This window comes from Cololabis saira, chromosome 5 (genome assembly GCF_033807715.1).
Source record: "Cololabis saira isolate AMF1-May2022 chromosome 5, fColSai1.1, whole genome shotgun sequence".
NCBI classification, from domain to species: domain Eukaryota; kingdom Metazoa; phylum Chordata; class Actinopteri; order Beloniformes; family Belonidae; genus Cololabis; species Cololabis saira.
The window spans coordinates 3,123,447-3,140,930 of NC_084591.1; the positions used below are offsets into that span (position 1 = coordinate 3,123,447).

The 17,484-nt window shown below is 42.6% G+C and overlaps 1 protein-coding gene across 1 annotated transcript; it reads right to left on the reverse strand.

The window, feature by feature from the left end:
- Positions 1 to 3,064: 3,064 nt before the first annotated feature.
- On the reverse strand, positions 3,065 to 5,474 carry LOC133444530 (protein NLRC3-like; the record flags this gene model as incomplete). Its single annotated transcript, XM_061722370.1, has 2 exons — positions 5,438 to 5,474; positions 3,065 to 4,833 (listed from the first exon to the last, which is right to left on the reverse strand). Coding segments are annotated over exons 1-2 (1,806 nt in total), but the record flags the coding sequence as incomplete, so codon positions are not given.
- Positions 5,475 to 17,484: the final 12,010 nt, after the last annotated feature.

A 17,484-nucleotide genomic window follows, 5' to 3' on the forward strand; every position in this document is an offset into this window, starting at 1 on the left:
TGCATCCACACATACACACACATAGCCACACATATGCATACACACACACAGACACATTTAGCCACACATACATATACACGCTCATACACACACATAGTCATTCAGTCACATACGTATGTGTACACATACACAGCCACACAAACATATACATACACACACACACACACACACACACACATAGCCACAAAGACATGTCCGCACGCATATACACACACACACACACACACACACACACACACACACACGCATGATCATATACATTAACGCACACACACACATAGACATACACACTGGCCTGTTCACCTGCATGCTTGCTCTGTTGTTTTTGGGGTTAGTTAGCGGTAGCTTAGCTCAGACTGTGATTTGGGTCGTTTACTGCTCTTGTTTTCTTCGGCTCCGTGTCGGTTTTGTGTTTTGTTTGTGGTTTTTGTTGCAGATTTCCAGTGCTTGACGTGTGCCTCCGTGTGTTCCTGCTTCCTGGATTGGCAGTGCATGTCAACCCCCCCCACCGCCCACCCCCCCAAAAAAAAAAAATTGTATTTATGACTCAAAACCATGTCCGATGACACCACCGACGACTCTTTATGTCAAACCATTCAAAAGTAATGGCAGAGAAAAGTTTTCTTTCCCATGGCGCCAAGAGACTTTTCTTTAAGTTGCAACATGATACAGGTGTGTACCGATTTTCGTTCATGTACGTCAAACCGTATTGTGGGGCTTGAGGCACAAAGTTTTTTCTGTCTGAACCAATCAGATGAAGGGTGGGCACGCTTTTTGGCATCTAGCGTCGCCACGGTAACGCTTTTGAAAGAGAAAAGTAATGTGTGTTGTCGCAGGATGGAGACGCACATTTTGATGTATAACACATCTGGGTTCATGTTACGGTTCGGGCCGTATTAACTGCCGAAGGAATGGCATAAATTCGGCCAAAATGACACTATTAATTCAAAATGGCCGACTTCCTGTTTGGTTTCGCCCATTGCGCCAAGAGACTTTTCTCTAAGTTGCGCCATGATACAAGTGTGTAGTGATTTTCCGTATCAAACCGTATCGTGGGGCTTGAGGCACAAAGTTTTCTATGGGGCGCTGTTGAGCCATTTTGCCACGCCCATTAAAGAAAACCATTGAATATAAAATTTTTCGCCAGGCCTGGCTTGCGTGCAAAATTTGGTGACTTTTTGGGCATGTTTAGGGGGGCAAAAAGGCCCTCCTTTCGTCAGAAGAATAATAATAAAAAAGAAAGAAAGAATTCCTACAGATACAATAGGGCCTTCGCACTGTAAGTGCTCGGGCCCTAATTATTCAAATTCAGTTTCTAGTGGCACATATTTCTGCCCATAGATAAGAAACAAATTAGTTCTGAATAAGGTGAAGAGAAAGTGTACTGTTTTAGGTTCAAAACAATTATTAAGAAATTACCCTGTGCTATGCTTAACTAAGGTTGATGTAGTGATAGAGCTAGTAACAGAAGTGAAGGTATTAGGGGATGTTGTAGAGAGGCAAATGTCCTGGAATAGACAAGTTGACCAAATAGTGCAGAGAATGGGTTGAGGTAAAGCTGTGATTAAACACTGCAGGAAGTTTCTCCCTAATGATTTGATTAAACAGGTGATACACGCATCAGTCTTGTCAAATGTAGATTATTGCTCTGTGATTTGGTCCAGTACAACCAAACGTAACCTGGCCAGGCTGCAGGTATCTCAGAGCAAAGCAGCTGGCTGTGTCATTCGGCGCCTTTATCAGACCAGTGGAAGTAATGAATCCCCATCCATCCTGGTTAAGTGGAGAATGTAGGATACATTTTATATCCTTTTTAAATTGGACTATTGATGATTTTTATTAATATTGTGTTTGTGAATGAGATGAGAAAATGTAAATCCTGACTTTCAAAAGAGGAAATGTAGAGTCATAATGCCATTGTGCTGATTATAATGTTGTTTTGTACTTTGAGCAGGTGTCCTAGTGTCTGTTGTCTCTGAGTTGTGAGCATTTTGTTTATGTGTTTTAATTAATGATAATGGTGTAATTCAGCGGATGATTCTGATGAGACCCCAGAGAAACTGCTGTGAAAGGTCAGCCGCTAACGGGGATCTAATAAAACAACGAAACAAACAGTTGTAACGGTCACCAGTTGAACACTTGGTGGATTCTGACCTGAGAGACTCCAGGTGACAGTGTGGACTCTCCAATCCAGGACACAGCTGCTCCAGTCCTGAATCCTGCAGGTGGTTGTTACTCAGGTCCAGTTCTGTCAGACTGGAGGACTGAGAGCTGAGAACTGAGGACAGAAGTGGACAGATGTCTTCTGAGAGGTTACAGCCACTCAACCTGCAGAGGAGATTAAAGAGAGATCATGAGTTCATTTTAAAGTTTATCATGTCATTTAACAAAGAAATAAATGATATAATATCAATGAATGCTGATTATTTCAATGAATAATCACTACGTATTGATCATAGTGATCGCTGCATTTCTTCGTTGAACAGTGAATTTAACTGGTTTCCTCCAAGAACACAACATATGATTGTTTTTTTTTTTTTTTTATCCCCGATTTTTTTACCCATTTTCCTCACCCAGTGCTCATATCTAGACAGTCCTGGACATTGCTCCCCTCTGCCAACCCAACGAGGGCCCTGCACTGGGCTCAGGTCTCCTTCTTATCCTGAGGAGTGATGGACCGCTTCTTTTCACCAGACAGGGTGGGGTTTCTCCGGCCGGACGTAGCGCATGGAAGGATCACGTTATTCCGGCCGGATCCTCCCCACCCCATCTGGTGCCCCAGTTGGCCAGAGGGGGCATGTATAGCCCAGGACTGTTGCATGTTTTTGTGAGGGTAGCTCCCATTAGCTACCCAGGGGAACACGGGGAGAACATGCAAACTCCACACAGAAAGATCCTTTCGCCAACCCCACCCAGGGTGTGGGCACTGAAGTCATGGGGGAACTAACACGCACTTCAGCGCCCACAGCGTCCCCCGGCGGGAATCGAACCCAGGACCTTCTACAACATATGATTGTAATTAAAACAGATGTGTCCATGTTCGTCCTTACACAACTTTCTTGGAGGCTTTGACCACTGGCAGCAGCCTCCGTAGAACCTCCTCTGAAGCTGAGTATTTCTTCAGGTCAAACACCTCCAGATCTTCTGATGACAGTAAGATGAAGACCAGAGCCGACCACTGAGCAGGAGACAGTTCATCTGTGGAGAGAAGTCCTGACCTCAGGGACCGTTGGACCTCCTCCACCAGAGAACCATCGTTCAGTTCATTCAGACAGTGGAACAGGTTGATGCTTCTCTCTGCAGAAAGGTCCTCACTGATCTTCTTCTTGATGTATTTGATAGTTTCCTGTTTGTTTTGTGAACTTCTTTGTTTTAGTTCCAACAGACCTTGTAGGAGAGTCTGATTGGTCTCCAGTGAAAGACCCAGGAGGAAGCGGAGGAACAAGTCCAGGTGTCCATTGGGACTATCTAAGGCCTTGTCCACAGCACTCAGATGGAGGTCAGTCACGGCTCTTTTTCTAAACCACCAGGAGGTGTTTCTTTGTTCCTCCAGCAGGTTGACTCCAGACTTGATGAAGGTTTGACGGACATGAAGAGCAGCCAGAAATTCCTGAACACTCAGATGGATGAAGCAGAAGACCTGGTTCTGGTACAGGTTGCTCTCCTCTCTAAAGATCTGGGTGAACACTCCTGAGTACACTGAAGCCTCTCTGACATCGATGCCACACTCTCTCAGGTCTGGTTCATAGAAGATCAGGTTTCCTTTCTGCAGCTGCTCAAAAGCCAGTTTTCCCAGAGACTCCACCATCTTTGTGCTCTCTGGACTCCAGTGTGGATCCGTCTCAGCTCCTCCGTCATACTTGACCTTCTTCAGTTTGGCCTGGACCACCAGGAAGTGGATGTACATCTCAGTCAGGGTCTTGGGCAGCTCCCCTCCCTCTCTGGTTTCCAGGACATTCTCCAGGACCGTAGCAGTAATCCAGCAGAAGACTGGGATGTGGCACATGATGTGGAGGCTCCGTGATTTTTTGATGTGGGAGATGATCCTGCTGGTCAGCTCCTCTTCTCTGAACCTCTTCCTGAAGTATTCCTCCTTCTGTGGGTCAGTGAACCCTCGGACCTCCGTCACCATGTCAACACAGTCAGGAGGGATCTGATTGGCTGCTGCTGGTCGTGTGGTGATCCAGAGACGAGAAGAAGGATGCAGGTTCCCCCTGATGAGGTTTGTCAGCAGCACATCCACTGAGGTGGACTCTGTAACATCAGTCAGGACCTCATTGTTGTGGAAGTCCAGAGGAAGTCGACTCTCATCCAGACCATCAAAGATGAACATGACCTGGAAGTCTTCAAAGCTGCACATTTCTCTGGTTTCACTGAAGAAGTGATGAACAAGTTCCACCAAGCTGAACTTCCTGTCTTTCAGCGTATTCAGCTCTCTGAAGGTGAATGGAAGCAGTAACTGGATGTCCTGGTTGGTTCTGCTTTCAGTCCAATCCAGAGTGAACTTCTGTGTTAGGACTGTTTTCCCGATGCCGGCCACTCCCTTTGTCATCACTGTTCTGATTGGTTCATCTCTTCCAGGTGGGAGTTTAAAGATGTCTTCCTGTCTGATGGTTGTTTCTGCTCTGTCTGGTTTCCTGGAAGCTGCTTCAATCTGTCTGACTTCATGTTCATCGTTGACCTCTCCAGTCCCTCCCTCTGTGATGTAGAGCTCTGTGTAGATCTGCTCCAGAAGGGTTGGGTTTCCTGCTTTAACAATCCCCTCAAACACACACTCGGACTTCTTCTTCAGTTTAGACTTCAGCCGCTTTTTACAAACTTTAGCAAAAGTACCTTAATAAAAGTGGAAAAAAGAAAGCAATTAGTGTTTCATGAAGTTCAACTTAATTCTCCTAAAGAATCGGGATGTAAACCGACACTGAACAACTCTAACGTTACGATGAGCTGTACAATATTGAGTAGAATCAGTTTTACCACCAAAACACCTCTGAACATTCAGGATGTTGAAGTGACAAGAACATCTGGGGGTCCTGGAGTTTCTAGTACCAGGATGTTAGCAGTACAGCCCAGATGGGTCTTGGGTTTGTGGGTTGTTGTGCTCTTGTTATTGTCGTGGTGTCTGTGAAGTGGATTTTCCAGGTTTAGGATTGGAAAACAACAGAAGATGATCTGATCAAATAATTTGTAGAACCATCAAGACAATGTGGAGTTCAGCAGGATTCCTGGAAGAGGAAAACCAGGACTACAATCTTCCAGTTATCTTGTGGTGTTGGTCAGTTAAACATGTTTATGCTGTCCTGTACAGGGAGGGTGCTACTCTAGGGGCGGGGTACCATGTGGGGGCAAATGCTGTGGGTGATCTGTGAATGTTGTTCATCTCCTGAGGCATTCTGGGTCATTTATCCAGCAGCTTAAATGTTCAGAGAAATCCTCTTACTGCTCTGCAGACGCTCAGCCAGGTCCTCTTGCTTCATTCTCCTCAGGAAGTTCACTGTGATCTTCACAAATGCATCTCTGCTGCTCATCTGCTCTTCATCCTCACCAAGCAACAGATGATCTAGGGATTCTGGGTAATCTGGACTCAGACCCTTCTGGATCTTCTTCAGCTCGTCTTTCACAAACATGACAATGTTGTCCTCCAGCAGCTGGAACAGAAGACCACATGAAAGACACAATCAGACTGAAACCACAGAGACAAACATCAGACCCATGTTGGACAGACTGACAGTCCACTGGTCTCCAGAGACCAGCATGGAGACAAACATCAGACCCATGATGGACAGACTGACAGTCCTCTGGTCTCCAGAGACCAGTATGGAGACAATCATCAGGTCCATGATGGACAGACTGACAGTCCTCTGGTCTCCAGAGACCAGTATGGAGACAATCATCAGGTCCATGATGGACAGACTGACAGTCAACTGGTCTCCAGAGACCAGCATGGAGATGGACATCAGGTCCATGATGGAAAGACTGACAGTCCACTGGTCTCCAGAGACCAGCATGGAGATGGACATCAGGACAGAAGGAGAAGCAGTTGTTGTTCATGTACAGACCTGAAAGACGGAGTCCAGCTGTGTCTGATGCTGCTGGACAGACGGACCGCTGGGGGACTCTGAGATCTGCTGGTCCACTCTGTGGAGGAACCAGGAAGAATTAGCTCACATCATGTCTGTCCTCACAGAGACAAACAGCAGCTGAAGGTCCATGAAGTCCTGTTGGGATGAGGACAGTCCACCAGAGGACTGGTGGTGGTGAAGGTTTACTAGTCCTGCTGATCCAACGAGAACATGTGACCTCAGTGAGAGCTCTGCTCATTCACACGTTCACAAGATCCAGTTCTGCTCCAAGAAACATTAGAGATCAAGAAGACGGACAACTGATGGAGACATGAAGCAGCTGAGGAACTCTGGACCATCATCAGGATCAGTAAGAGGAACTCTGGACCATCACCAGGATCAGTTAGAGGAACTCTGGACCATCATCAGGATCAGTCCTCTGGAAGGTGAGACCTCCAGATGTGTCAACCAGAGGAAAAAGCTCCTGACAGGAGATGAAGATCTATGAGGAGGAAGCTCAGATCACCATCAGGTGATGGAGGACCACAGGGGTCCAGGACTACATGATCTATTCAGGAAGAAACATGTGGACATTTCCTAACATGAGGACTGATTTAAATACATTTAATGTGTTTAAATACATCTCACCTCTCTGAAGAAGAATGTTGGTCTCCTTTAAAGTCAATAAACCCGTCCTTTGACCGGTCGCTCTTCAAGGACAAACAGCTGGGTTCATGTTCAAGAGAGTCTCTTTTCTGATGGACCCTGATAGAAGACAAAAGTTCAAAATGTAAATATTCTAGTTATATGGAAAAGAAGTTATACAGATAAAAATATTTAGTCTATTTAAAAAGTATTAAACATAAATCATTGGCAGCGTTTGGATACATTCACCTCTTTACAGCAGAACCTTGGTCTCCTTTGAAGGTAATAACATATTCCTTCGACTGGTCGCTCTTCAGGGACACACAGCTGGGTCCAGGTCCAGATCCAGGTCCAGATCCAGATCCAGGTCCAGATCCAGGTCCAGGTTGATTCCTGTAATAATGAGGTTTGGTGATGTGAGTCTTGAGCTCTGACATGCAGAAGAGTCAGGGACAGTTAGAGATTCTCATCTCACCTCTGAGCTTTGCTCCGACTCTCATGTTCCCCACACAGAGAGGTTTTAGAGGGAGGAACTCCCTCCTCTCTGTCCTCACACTGGTCCATTCTGCTGAATTCACGTCCACATCAGCTCACACACACACCTTCATCTGCAGAGGAAACACACATCACTGGTGCTGCACACAGACCAGCTGATCCTGATCTGGTTTGTTCCTCTCTTTTGTTTTTTTTGCTTCTACTGAGCAGTAGAGGTCACTTGGCACTATTTTAATTTTTGTTTCTTTTGTATCCTTCAAATGTTTGAAAGGGTTCCAAGTGATCAATAACATAACATGACGTCATCACGTCAGACATTGGCTACGCCCACTGATAAATATTCAACAGGTTAACAACAGTTCAGTTGGGATGAAGGAGTGCAGCGGCCAAAATGTTAGATCATATTAGAGCATCAAATTGTTTCTCCCTCCTTTTTCAACACATCAATTTGTCATGAACTCACAGCCAAAGAAAATGTTAATTGGGTTAACAGCTATGAGACAAAACTTAGCAGATCGTCACATACACTCATTCAGCATTTGTCATTTTTTACAAGATTAAAAAAAATACAAATTATTTTGACAATTTCTATTAATATGTGGAACCATTCGAACCAAAAGAAATTGAAATTAATGAATGCTCGCATAAGTGCTATCAGTCAAAGAAAATGTGATAATGATATGTTTGTTAATTCACTGTGGATTAATTCTCTTGTTTCTCAACATTCATTTATTTCCAAATACTATGGTGACGGTGTGGCAGTGGAGTGACAGTTTTCTCTACACCAGAACTTTTTCTGAGGGGAGCAATATTGCTCGGAATCCGTAACTCGCTGTAATTGTTGTCTCAATTCAATTCAATTCAATTTTATTTATATAGCGTCTAATACAACAAAAGTTGTCTCTAGACACTTTCCAGAGACCCGTACCCAGAACATGACCCCCGAGCAATTATTACATAAACAATGGCAGGTAAAAACTCCCATAGTGGGAGAAAAACCGTAAGCCAAACAGTGGCAAGAAAAACTCCCCTTTAGGAGGGAAGAAACCTTGAGCAGGACCAGGCTCATAAGGGGGGACCCTCCTGCCGAAGGCCAGACTGGGGGTCAGGGACAGCAACAGCACAGCAGGCAGGTGGAAGCAGCAACGGGATGACCAGGGTGGGGACCGCAGGCAGGTGGAAGCAGTAACGGGATGACCAGGGGTGGGGACCGCAGGCAGGTGGAAGCAGCAACGGGATGACCATGGGTGAGGACCGCAGGCCAGCACGCAGCTCCCGAAGCTCCGGCCCAATCATCAAGTCCCAGGTTGGGGTGCAGGGTCGGGGAAAGGTTGAAAAGGGGCAGGGCCAGGGAGAGGAGTCTTGAGGGATGAACCTTCTCCCCCGCCCAAAAGGGGCCGTTACCCTGCCCCCCTCACTCCCACACTGCAGGATCCGGTGTTTTGCATTCAGAGATGCGGCTTAGCATCTCTGTGGAGCAAATAATATGGAGCAAATAATTGTCTGTCAGAGCACTTAAATTTTAACAATATGCATTAACTTTGGGTGATTAATTGCTTTATCCCGAAAATAGATTTTCAGTCCACCTTCATATAAAGGCTGCAGATATCATCATAGCAGGAGAAAATGTACACACAAGCGCAGCGGTGCAGCGGTGTCATGGTTAGGCCCTTAGGCCAGGTGGCAGAGATCCTGCTGCATGGGAGGAGAGAGAGAGATCGAGTCTGTGGAGAAGGAGCTCCCTTTATACTCCACAGGCTCCACCCACCACAGGTGAGCAGGATTGGACGGCCTGCTCCCACTCTGCAATCACAGAGGCTGCCGGCTAGCCTACAGTGAGGCAGAGGGGGCAGGGCCGTCACACCACACAGAAAATAAGATGTAAAATACGACACACTGTACACACTGGCCCCTAATTGGCTTCCTGCTTCCTCTTCCTGCTTCCTGCTTCCTGCTGCAAGCAAAAACTCTGCTGGGCCTATCCACCTACTGTGCACCCTGGGCCTCCTCTACTGCTGCTGGCTGCTGCTTCAGCCTGTGTTCTCTGCCTGCTGTGCGATCCAGCCCGAGCATCTTCTGCTGCTACTGGCTGCCTCCTGGCCTGTGTTTTCCATCTTCCATAGACTCCATCTAGCCGTGGCCCTCTCTGCTGCTTCTGGCGGCTGCCTCGGCCTGCACTCTCCACCCGCTGCAGCCTACTGAGCTGGCCTCCAGCCTTGGCCTGCACTCCCCACCACCTCTATCCTGCTGAATTTCAGGCATTGCAGGCCTTAAAGGTTGAACACCCTGCCTCCCAAAGCCCAAAACAACACCACTGAGGATAATGTCACCATGGCTCAAGTGCGTGAACTGTTGGACCAGCAAAAGACTTTTACAAAACTGTACTAGAACAACAGGAAAAAAGCTTTAAAACCTGTGTACAGATCATAGTTGATTCTTCAAACAGGAGGATTGATGATCTATCAAAGCAAGTTTATGATCTCAAGGTGAGTCTGGAAATGACTCAAAATGAATTTGATGATTTCAAGAACTCTTGTAAAACTTGGTCCAAGACCTGTAATGAGACCAAGACAGACTTGGACACAGTTTGCAAAAGTTTGATCTCAATCTCAGACAAGACAGATTATCTGGATGGCCAATCAAGACGCCGTAATATTGTCATAGATGGCATTGAAGAGTCTGGGAAAGAAAAAGTGTCTGAAACTGAAGAAAAGGTGAGAAAACTATTCAGTGAAAAACTACAGATGGATCATTTGAAAGTGGAGTTGGATTGGGTTCATAGGTCCGGGAAGCCGACGTCAATCATTATCAGAAACATCAGAAAAGCCCCGACCCATTGTGGTCAGATTTCTGCGCTTGAAAGACAAACTTGCTGTTCTGGCGAAAGCTAAAAACTTAAAGGGCTCTGGCATCTACATCAATGAGGACTTCCCTTAAGCTGTTCGGCAAAGAAGGAAAGATCTACTCCCAGCAATGAAGCGCGAGAGAGAGGTGACATTGCATATTTGAGATACGACAAACTCATTGTCCACCCACCTTCCCAAACCCACCACAACAAAGGAAGGCTACTTCTCAGAGTTTGGCTATATAGGCATTAAGCATTTTTTACAGTATGTTGTTTTCTTTCCGACACATCTACAGCACATTCCTTTACACACACTATGGACCACAACAAATATGATTTTGAAGGGCAGATCTTTAAGCACTTTGATCCTTCAATATTTGACTCCTACAGTTATGATCTTGACCCTGATCTAAAAATTTTTTCGGGATATGATACCTCTAACTTTTGTAGTTTTTATAACGAAACCCAGTTTAATGATTTATGTGCTTCTATGCCTCCAAATATATTCTCTACTTTTCATTTGAATATTAGAAGTCTTTCTAGAAACTATGACAAATTTATTCATTATTTATTATTTATTAGTTACTCAAACATGATTTTTCTGTTATTGCTTTATCAGAAACATGGCTTACTTCATGGAGCATTGAGATTTATAACAAATTTTAGATCTCGTACTCACCACTGCTCTTTGTACACTCGGGTCGGATGGTCTGCTCTGTCCACCCGTAGACTCTATCATTGGCATGTCTTTGTTTATAAGGCCATTCTTGGCCTACTTCCACTCTATTTAGGAAATTATGTTTTTCAAAAAAGCACTGGGAGTCATAACCTTCGCTCCCAGGACTTATTTGTATTGTCTGTACCTAGGGTCCGCACTAAACTAGGTAGTAGGGCCTTCAGCTATGCTGCTCCTTATGCATGGAATGAGTTGCAGAAAATTTTAAAATTAAGAGATCTGGTCTCACTTGATGCTTTTAAAGTTCTCCTGAAAGACTTGGAAGCAAGTACATTTAGCTGTAGGTGCTTTGATTGTTGTTGATTTTGACTATTTTTGCGATCTGTTTACTGTTTTGTTAAAACTGTTTTAATTGTTATAAATTGTTCTTATGTTATTTGTTTTTGTAACCATGTTGCTGCCTGTCTTGGCCAGGACTCTCTTGTAAAAGAGATTATTAATCTCAACGAGACTTTCTCCTGGTTAAATAAAGGTTAAATAAAAAAATAAAAAAATAAAAAAGAACTCTAGAGATACCTTTAAATTACCTAATTACAATTCTCTCATTACATAAGAGAGAATAGATGTGGAGGTGGAGTATCTCTGTTTATTCATGGTGACTATGAATTTAAAATTAGGAATGATCTCTCTCTGAAATCAGATAGGGCTGAGGTGGAATCGGTCTTTTTGGAGCTCTCTTGTCTGTCTGGTGAAAAAAATGTTATTGTTGGTGTTATTTACCGCCCACCTGACTCTGTTATCAAAGATTGTAATGAAAGTTTGTCCAGTTTTATTGACCTGGAGGATAAACATTTTCTCCTGCTATGATGATATCTGCAGCCTTTATATGAAGGTGGACTGAAAATCTATTTTCGGGATAAAGCAACTAATCACCCAAAGTTAATGCATATTGTTAAAATTTAAGTGCTCTGACAGACAATTATTTGCTCCATATTATTTGCTCCACAGAGATGCTAAGCCGCATCTCTGAATGCAAAACACCGGATCCTGCAGTGTGGGAGTGAGGGGGGCAGGGTAACGGCCCCTTTCAGGCGGGGGAGAAGGTTCGTCCCTCAAGACTCCTCTCCCTGGCCCTGCCCCTTCTCAACCTTTCCCCGACCCTGCACCCCAACCTGGGACTTGCTGATTGGGCCGGAGCTTCGGGAGCTGCATGCTGGAGGATAAACTCTGTTTCATTTTAGGAGATTTCAATATAAACCCTTTAAAAAAAAATTTAGATACCCTCACTGGGGATTTTCTGAATATTCTTTATTCTAATGACTTTTTCTCTCTTATTCATAGATCTACACGAGTTAAAGAAAATTCAGCAACTTTGATTCATAACATCTTAACTAACTCTTTGAGTAAAGGAATGAAGTCAGGGGTTTTGTATTCAGACTTGTCAGATCATTTACCCATTTTCCAGTACTCTTTAATTACTGTAATGTAAATAGAGTTAAACATGCCAAGAAAACAATGTACAAAAGGATTATGAGCAAGTCTAATATTTCTAAATTTAAAGACATGCTTGCTAGTATCTCATGGGATGATCTTTATGAGCAAAATAATGTTGAAATTGCATATCAAAGTTTTATGAACATTATTAGCTTTAGTTTTAATTAGTGTTTTCCAATTGGCAGTTCTACTAAGAAATACGGTCAAGCCTTTAACAAGCCTTGGTTTTCAGTTGATTTACTGAAGCTGTTGAGAAAAAAAAATGTACAGAAAATATGTCTCAAATCCTACTCCTCTTACCCATGGTGTTTATAAATCCTATAGGAATAAATATTCTCACTCCATTAGGCTTGCAAAAAAGAAATATTTCAGTGAAAAATTCAATAGTTGTTCAAAAGATATTAAAACCATGTGGAAAGTAATAAATCAGTTGTTGCAAAGAGAAAGGACTACCCCAGAGCTCCCTTCAGTTTTCTTGGACTGCGAAAATTCTCTCAACAATCCATTTGATATAGCTCAAAGATTTAATGATTTTTTTGTTAATATTGGTTATGAATTGGCAAATACAATTTCTACTTGTCATGGTAATCCACTGGATTTTATTTTTCTAAAAAATGTCCTATTATTTCGTTATTCAAGCTCCCAAATATTCAAGAAATAAGTGACATAATTGATGAACTAAAAACATCTTCAGCCGGTCATGACAATATTCCTGCATTCCTTGTCAAACAGTTGAAACAGACAATACTGCAGCCACTTGTTTATATCTTTTCCTTGTCTTTGAAAACAAGCATTGTGACAGAAGATTTAAAAATTGCAAAAGTTATTCCTCTGTTTAAAGCAGATGACCCATGTAGTTTCATTAATTATAGACCAATTTCTATCTTGCCATGTTTTTCAAAAATATTATAAAAAAAATATTTATAAACGGATTCTTTTTCATCTAGATTCTAATTCAGTTCTTTACAAACATCAGTATGGTTTTCGGAAAAATCACTCTACTTATATGGCTCTGCTTCACCTTATTGACAAAGTTACCTCTGCACTTGGGAATAATGAATTTACCAGTAGTATCTTTATCGACCCTTTCAAAGGCGTTTGAAATTGTTAACCATCAAATTTTAATGGATAAGTTACATAAGTACGGTTTTCACGATACTGCATACAAATGCTTAAAAAATTATGTCTCAAATAGAAAGCAATTTGTTTGTGTTAATGGTTGCTATTCCAATAAGGCCAGATTACTTTGTGGAGTTCTGCAGGGGTCCATTCTTGGACCATTATTATTTCTTATTTATATTAATGATTTGTCTAATGTTTCAAATTTCCTTTGTCCAATAATGTTCGCAGATGACACAACCCTAGTGCTCTCTCATTCAAACTTCAACTCACTGATTAAGGATGTGTCAAGGTTGACATTCCCCCCAGCCTTCAGTTTCTGTCTTGCCCCGCCTGTGTCCCATCTGCCCTGACTGTGTCTGCACCTGTGTCTCGTCATGTCTCGTTATCCCCTCAGTATATCTTGTCTTGTCATTCCTTTGTGCCCTGTCGGTCCGTACTGTTTGTTCCCTCCATGTGCTCCAAGTTTTGATCCCTGTTACTTTGTGTTTTTGATCCTGCTCTGTAGCATTTTAGTTTGGCTTTTGGTGGAATAAATCCTTTTTTGTTGCAACTCCTGGCTCCTGCTCTCCTGCACTTGGGTCCTCAGCAAACCGAACCTTGACAGGATGCCAATGCTGGTTTAACTGCCTATGCTATGTGGTTCAGATTAAATAAACTATCCTTGAATATAAAGAAATTAAATTTCATAATTTTTTGTGGCAAAAAGTCATACCCTAAGGATGCAAAATTAATATTGAGTCTGTTAGTATGCCTCAGGTGTCAACTACAAGATTCCTGGGTATTATTGTTGATGAGAGTTTGAGTTGGAGAGAACAAATTGATTGGGTTACCAAAAAAATCAATAAATCCATTAGCATTATAAGGCGTGTTAGTCATCTTGTCACGAATTGTCTCCTTACACTTTATTATAGTTTAATATATCCTTATCTCTCATATTATAATATAGTTTGGGCAAATACTTTTCCTACAACTCTTCACAAAATTCTGGTCCTACAGAAACGTTTTGTTAGGATTGCAACTCGATCAGAGTCACTCGCTTCATCTACTCTTTTATTTCACAAACTCCAGATTCTTACTATTTGTGATATCAATATTTTTCAGATATGCGTTTTTATTTATAAGCTAAATTCAAGTGAAGGGAATACTCCTGGACAGTTCAAGACTTACTTTAAATTAAATTCACAGGTTCATTCTTACTCAACTCGACAATCCTCAGATCTTCATCCTCCTAAATTTCTCACTTGCAGAGGTCAATTTTCGGTGAGATTTAGGGACAAAATTGTGGAATGATTTTTCCCACTTGGCAAAGACTCTTCCTCTTTGAAATGTTAAAAAGACGTTTGAAGGGACTTGACTGCTGTTTTGTAACTGTTTTCCCAATGTAATGTTGTTCATGTATCCATGTTCTTTTTGTTGTTTTGTTTGTGTTTTACTCATAGTGACATGAACCGTCTTATTTGCTCAGGAGTCAATATAAGTAATATAAGTTGTAAAAACAATATCCCATGCACACTCACACACACTTATTTTTTTGTCTTTATTCTTTATTATTTATATATTGCATTATTAGTTTGCCATCACTTTTGTGTAGTTATACTTTATGTTTTTGTAAGTTTATCTTATGTTGTTTATAACACATGAAATTTTAATAACTTCGGTGGAGGCTTCAAATAAGCCCATTGGGTTTTTTGCCTCTTCCTGCACCTATAGTATTTATATTTGATATTTCCTGTATATTTTTAAAAACTGTGCAAAACAATGAACTAAACTAAACTAATCGGCAGGATAAACAAACATGACCATCCTCAAATGGATATTACAAAGGAGGCACACACGTTCATGTGGCTAACAACAGTCATCTGGACCCCTGATACCATGTATAGCTTAAAGATGGGTCTCTCAATAATACTGGACTCAGTTTTCAACCTAACAGATCTTCCAAGATTACCTGGACATATTTCCAAAACCTTTCCAAATATATCTGTAACAGATGCAGCGTAGAAGAGGTGGAATAGTCCTGTTCAGCTTGGATGTCAAATGTAAATTTAAGTCATGGACGACTTCTAGCTCCCACTGCTTCACCATTTTATTATCTCCAGATGACCTTAAATGTGGCAAACGCCGACCAAAACAATGTCATGACTGTTCATTTAAATGTGATATATTTTCTCTCGATTAGAAGTAAGAGTCAACAAAGTTCTACTCTCGCTGTCTTATCTTTGTTCATCTGATTAGTTAAATAGGTTAATGCTCATCACAATGTTTTAATCAGGTGTTTTAATCAGCTAAGTATAAGAAAAACGTAGAGCCTTACCTGGACAGGTGATTCCTGACATCAGGTCTTGGTGGTACAGGTTCCCAGAAAAGTATGTTTTAACATTCAGAACACAGTCGTCCTGGGAGAAGTCTTATCAGTCCGTGTGTCTTGTGTTAAAATACCTGCAGTGTTGTTAACGCAGGTGGAACAAGGAAGTGTTTTAGGACAAGACTCAGCTTGCCTGTTATACCTCTTTTCCACCAAACCGGTTCCAGTGCTGGTTTGTTTTTGCACAGCTCGGGATGCCCTCTAAAAGACAGGTTGTCTCCTCCTCCTCCCATGATGCTTTGCTGCATCCAGATTCATTCTTATTAGAAAATGTCTCCGTCTCCCAGTCTTGCTATTGCCGTTGGTCTTAATAACTCCGCCCCTACGCTTATGTAATTGGTTCTTTCCTCTAGACCTGCAAAGAGTTGGTGCTACCTTGGAACCGTTTTTTCTGGCCCGGAGCCAGTTCTTTGTCAGCTGAAACAGAAACTCTGACCCAGAACCAGTCCTGGAACCGGTTTGGTGTAAAAGGGGTATCAGTCAACTACAGAACACACTTCATCCTTCTGAGTGTGTGATGCAAAAAGATTAACATAGAATCTCCTCACCCGTTCATATCTCAGTGTAATACATAAAGTAATTTAAGTTAGCTTTTCTCCCACTAAGGGAGTTTTTACCTGCCATTGTTTATATAATAATTGCTCGGGGGTTTATGTTTATGTTTATGTTCATGTTCTGGATCTCTGGAAAGCGTCTAGAGACAACATCTGTTGTATTAGACGCTATATAAATAAAATTGAATTGAATTGAATTGAATTGAATGTACATAATCCCTTTTTTGTCCGTTGTTCGCTAAGATCGCGCCGGAGTAAAGGCTGTTAGGTTATGCCGTAGGCTACGTAAGCTACGCCGTAGGCTACGTAAGCTACGCCGTAGGCTACGTAAGCTACGCCGTAGGCTCTGCGTCGATTTGACTCGCCGACCGAAGGCAAACAGGCAGACTCGTCTCAGAGAAATAAAGAGAAATAATCCTGTGACTCGTCAGATTTGTTTTGGATGTTTCTTATATAATAGTCTTCAGAAACCACAAAGTAATCCAGCTGTTATCTGGGTAATTTACACACTTTCAGATAAAGTTTCCGAAGATCACGCCAGAATAAAGGGATTTATGGGTCCGCGTTACACCAACGCAGAGCTACGGCGTAGGTTCTGCGTTGATTTAACGCGGACCCATAAGCTCCGGAGCCGGCAGACAGAAATCTCGAAATTTTGGAGCAAATTTCTTAACAGGCGTTATTTGGATAAACTGAGCCCCGGTTGGGGATCTTAAGGTTACCTTTATACCTGAAAAAATATTAAAACTTAATAAAGTGCCATAACAGCGCTACAGCTGAAATTAAAACAGCTTTCGGCTCTCAGCTTCCTGATCAGGGTAGGGATGGAAACGAGGGGGAGTGGGAGAATTGGGACAGGCACCTGGGCCAAGTGCCCTAAAATCTCCCCCTTCTTTTTTAGGGGTTAGGGAAGAAAAGAAGGGCGAGTGAAGTTGAATTGGGATTGGGCCTTAAGCTTGACTGCGGACACTGAAAGCAACTAAAAACCTGTAACGCTGTTTTCCACACGCTCCCACCGGCATGTCGTCTCTCATAGCTGCGCTGCACAGGTACACACACACACACACACACACACACACACACACACACACACACACACACACACACACACACACACACACACACACACACACACACACACACACACACACACACACACACACACACCTTCACGGGACAGGGCTGGCCGGCCAACTGTATGTGACGTCAGATTTGTTTAATTACAGCAC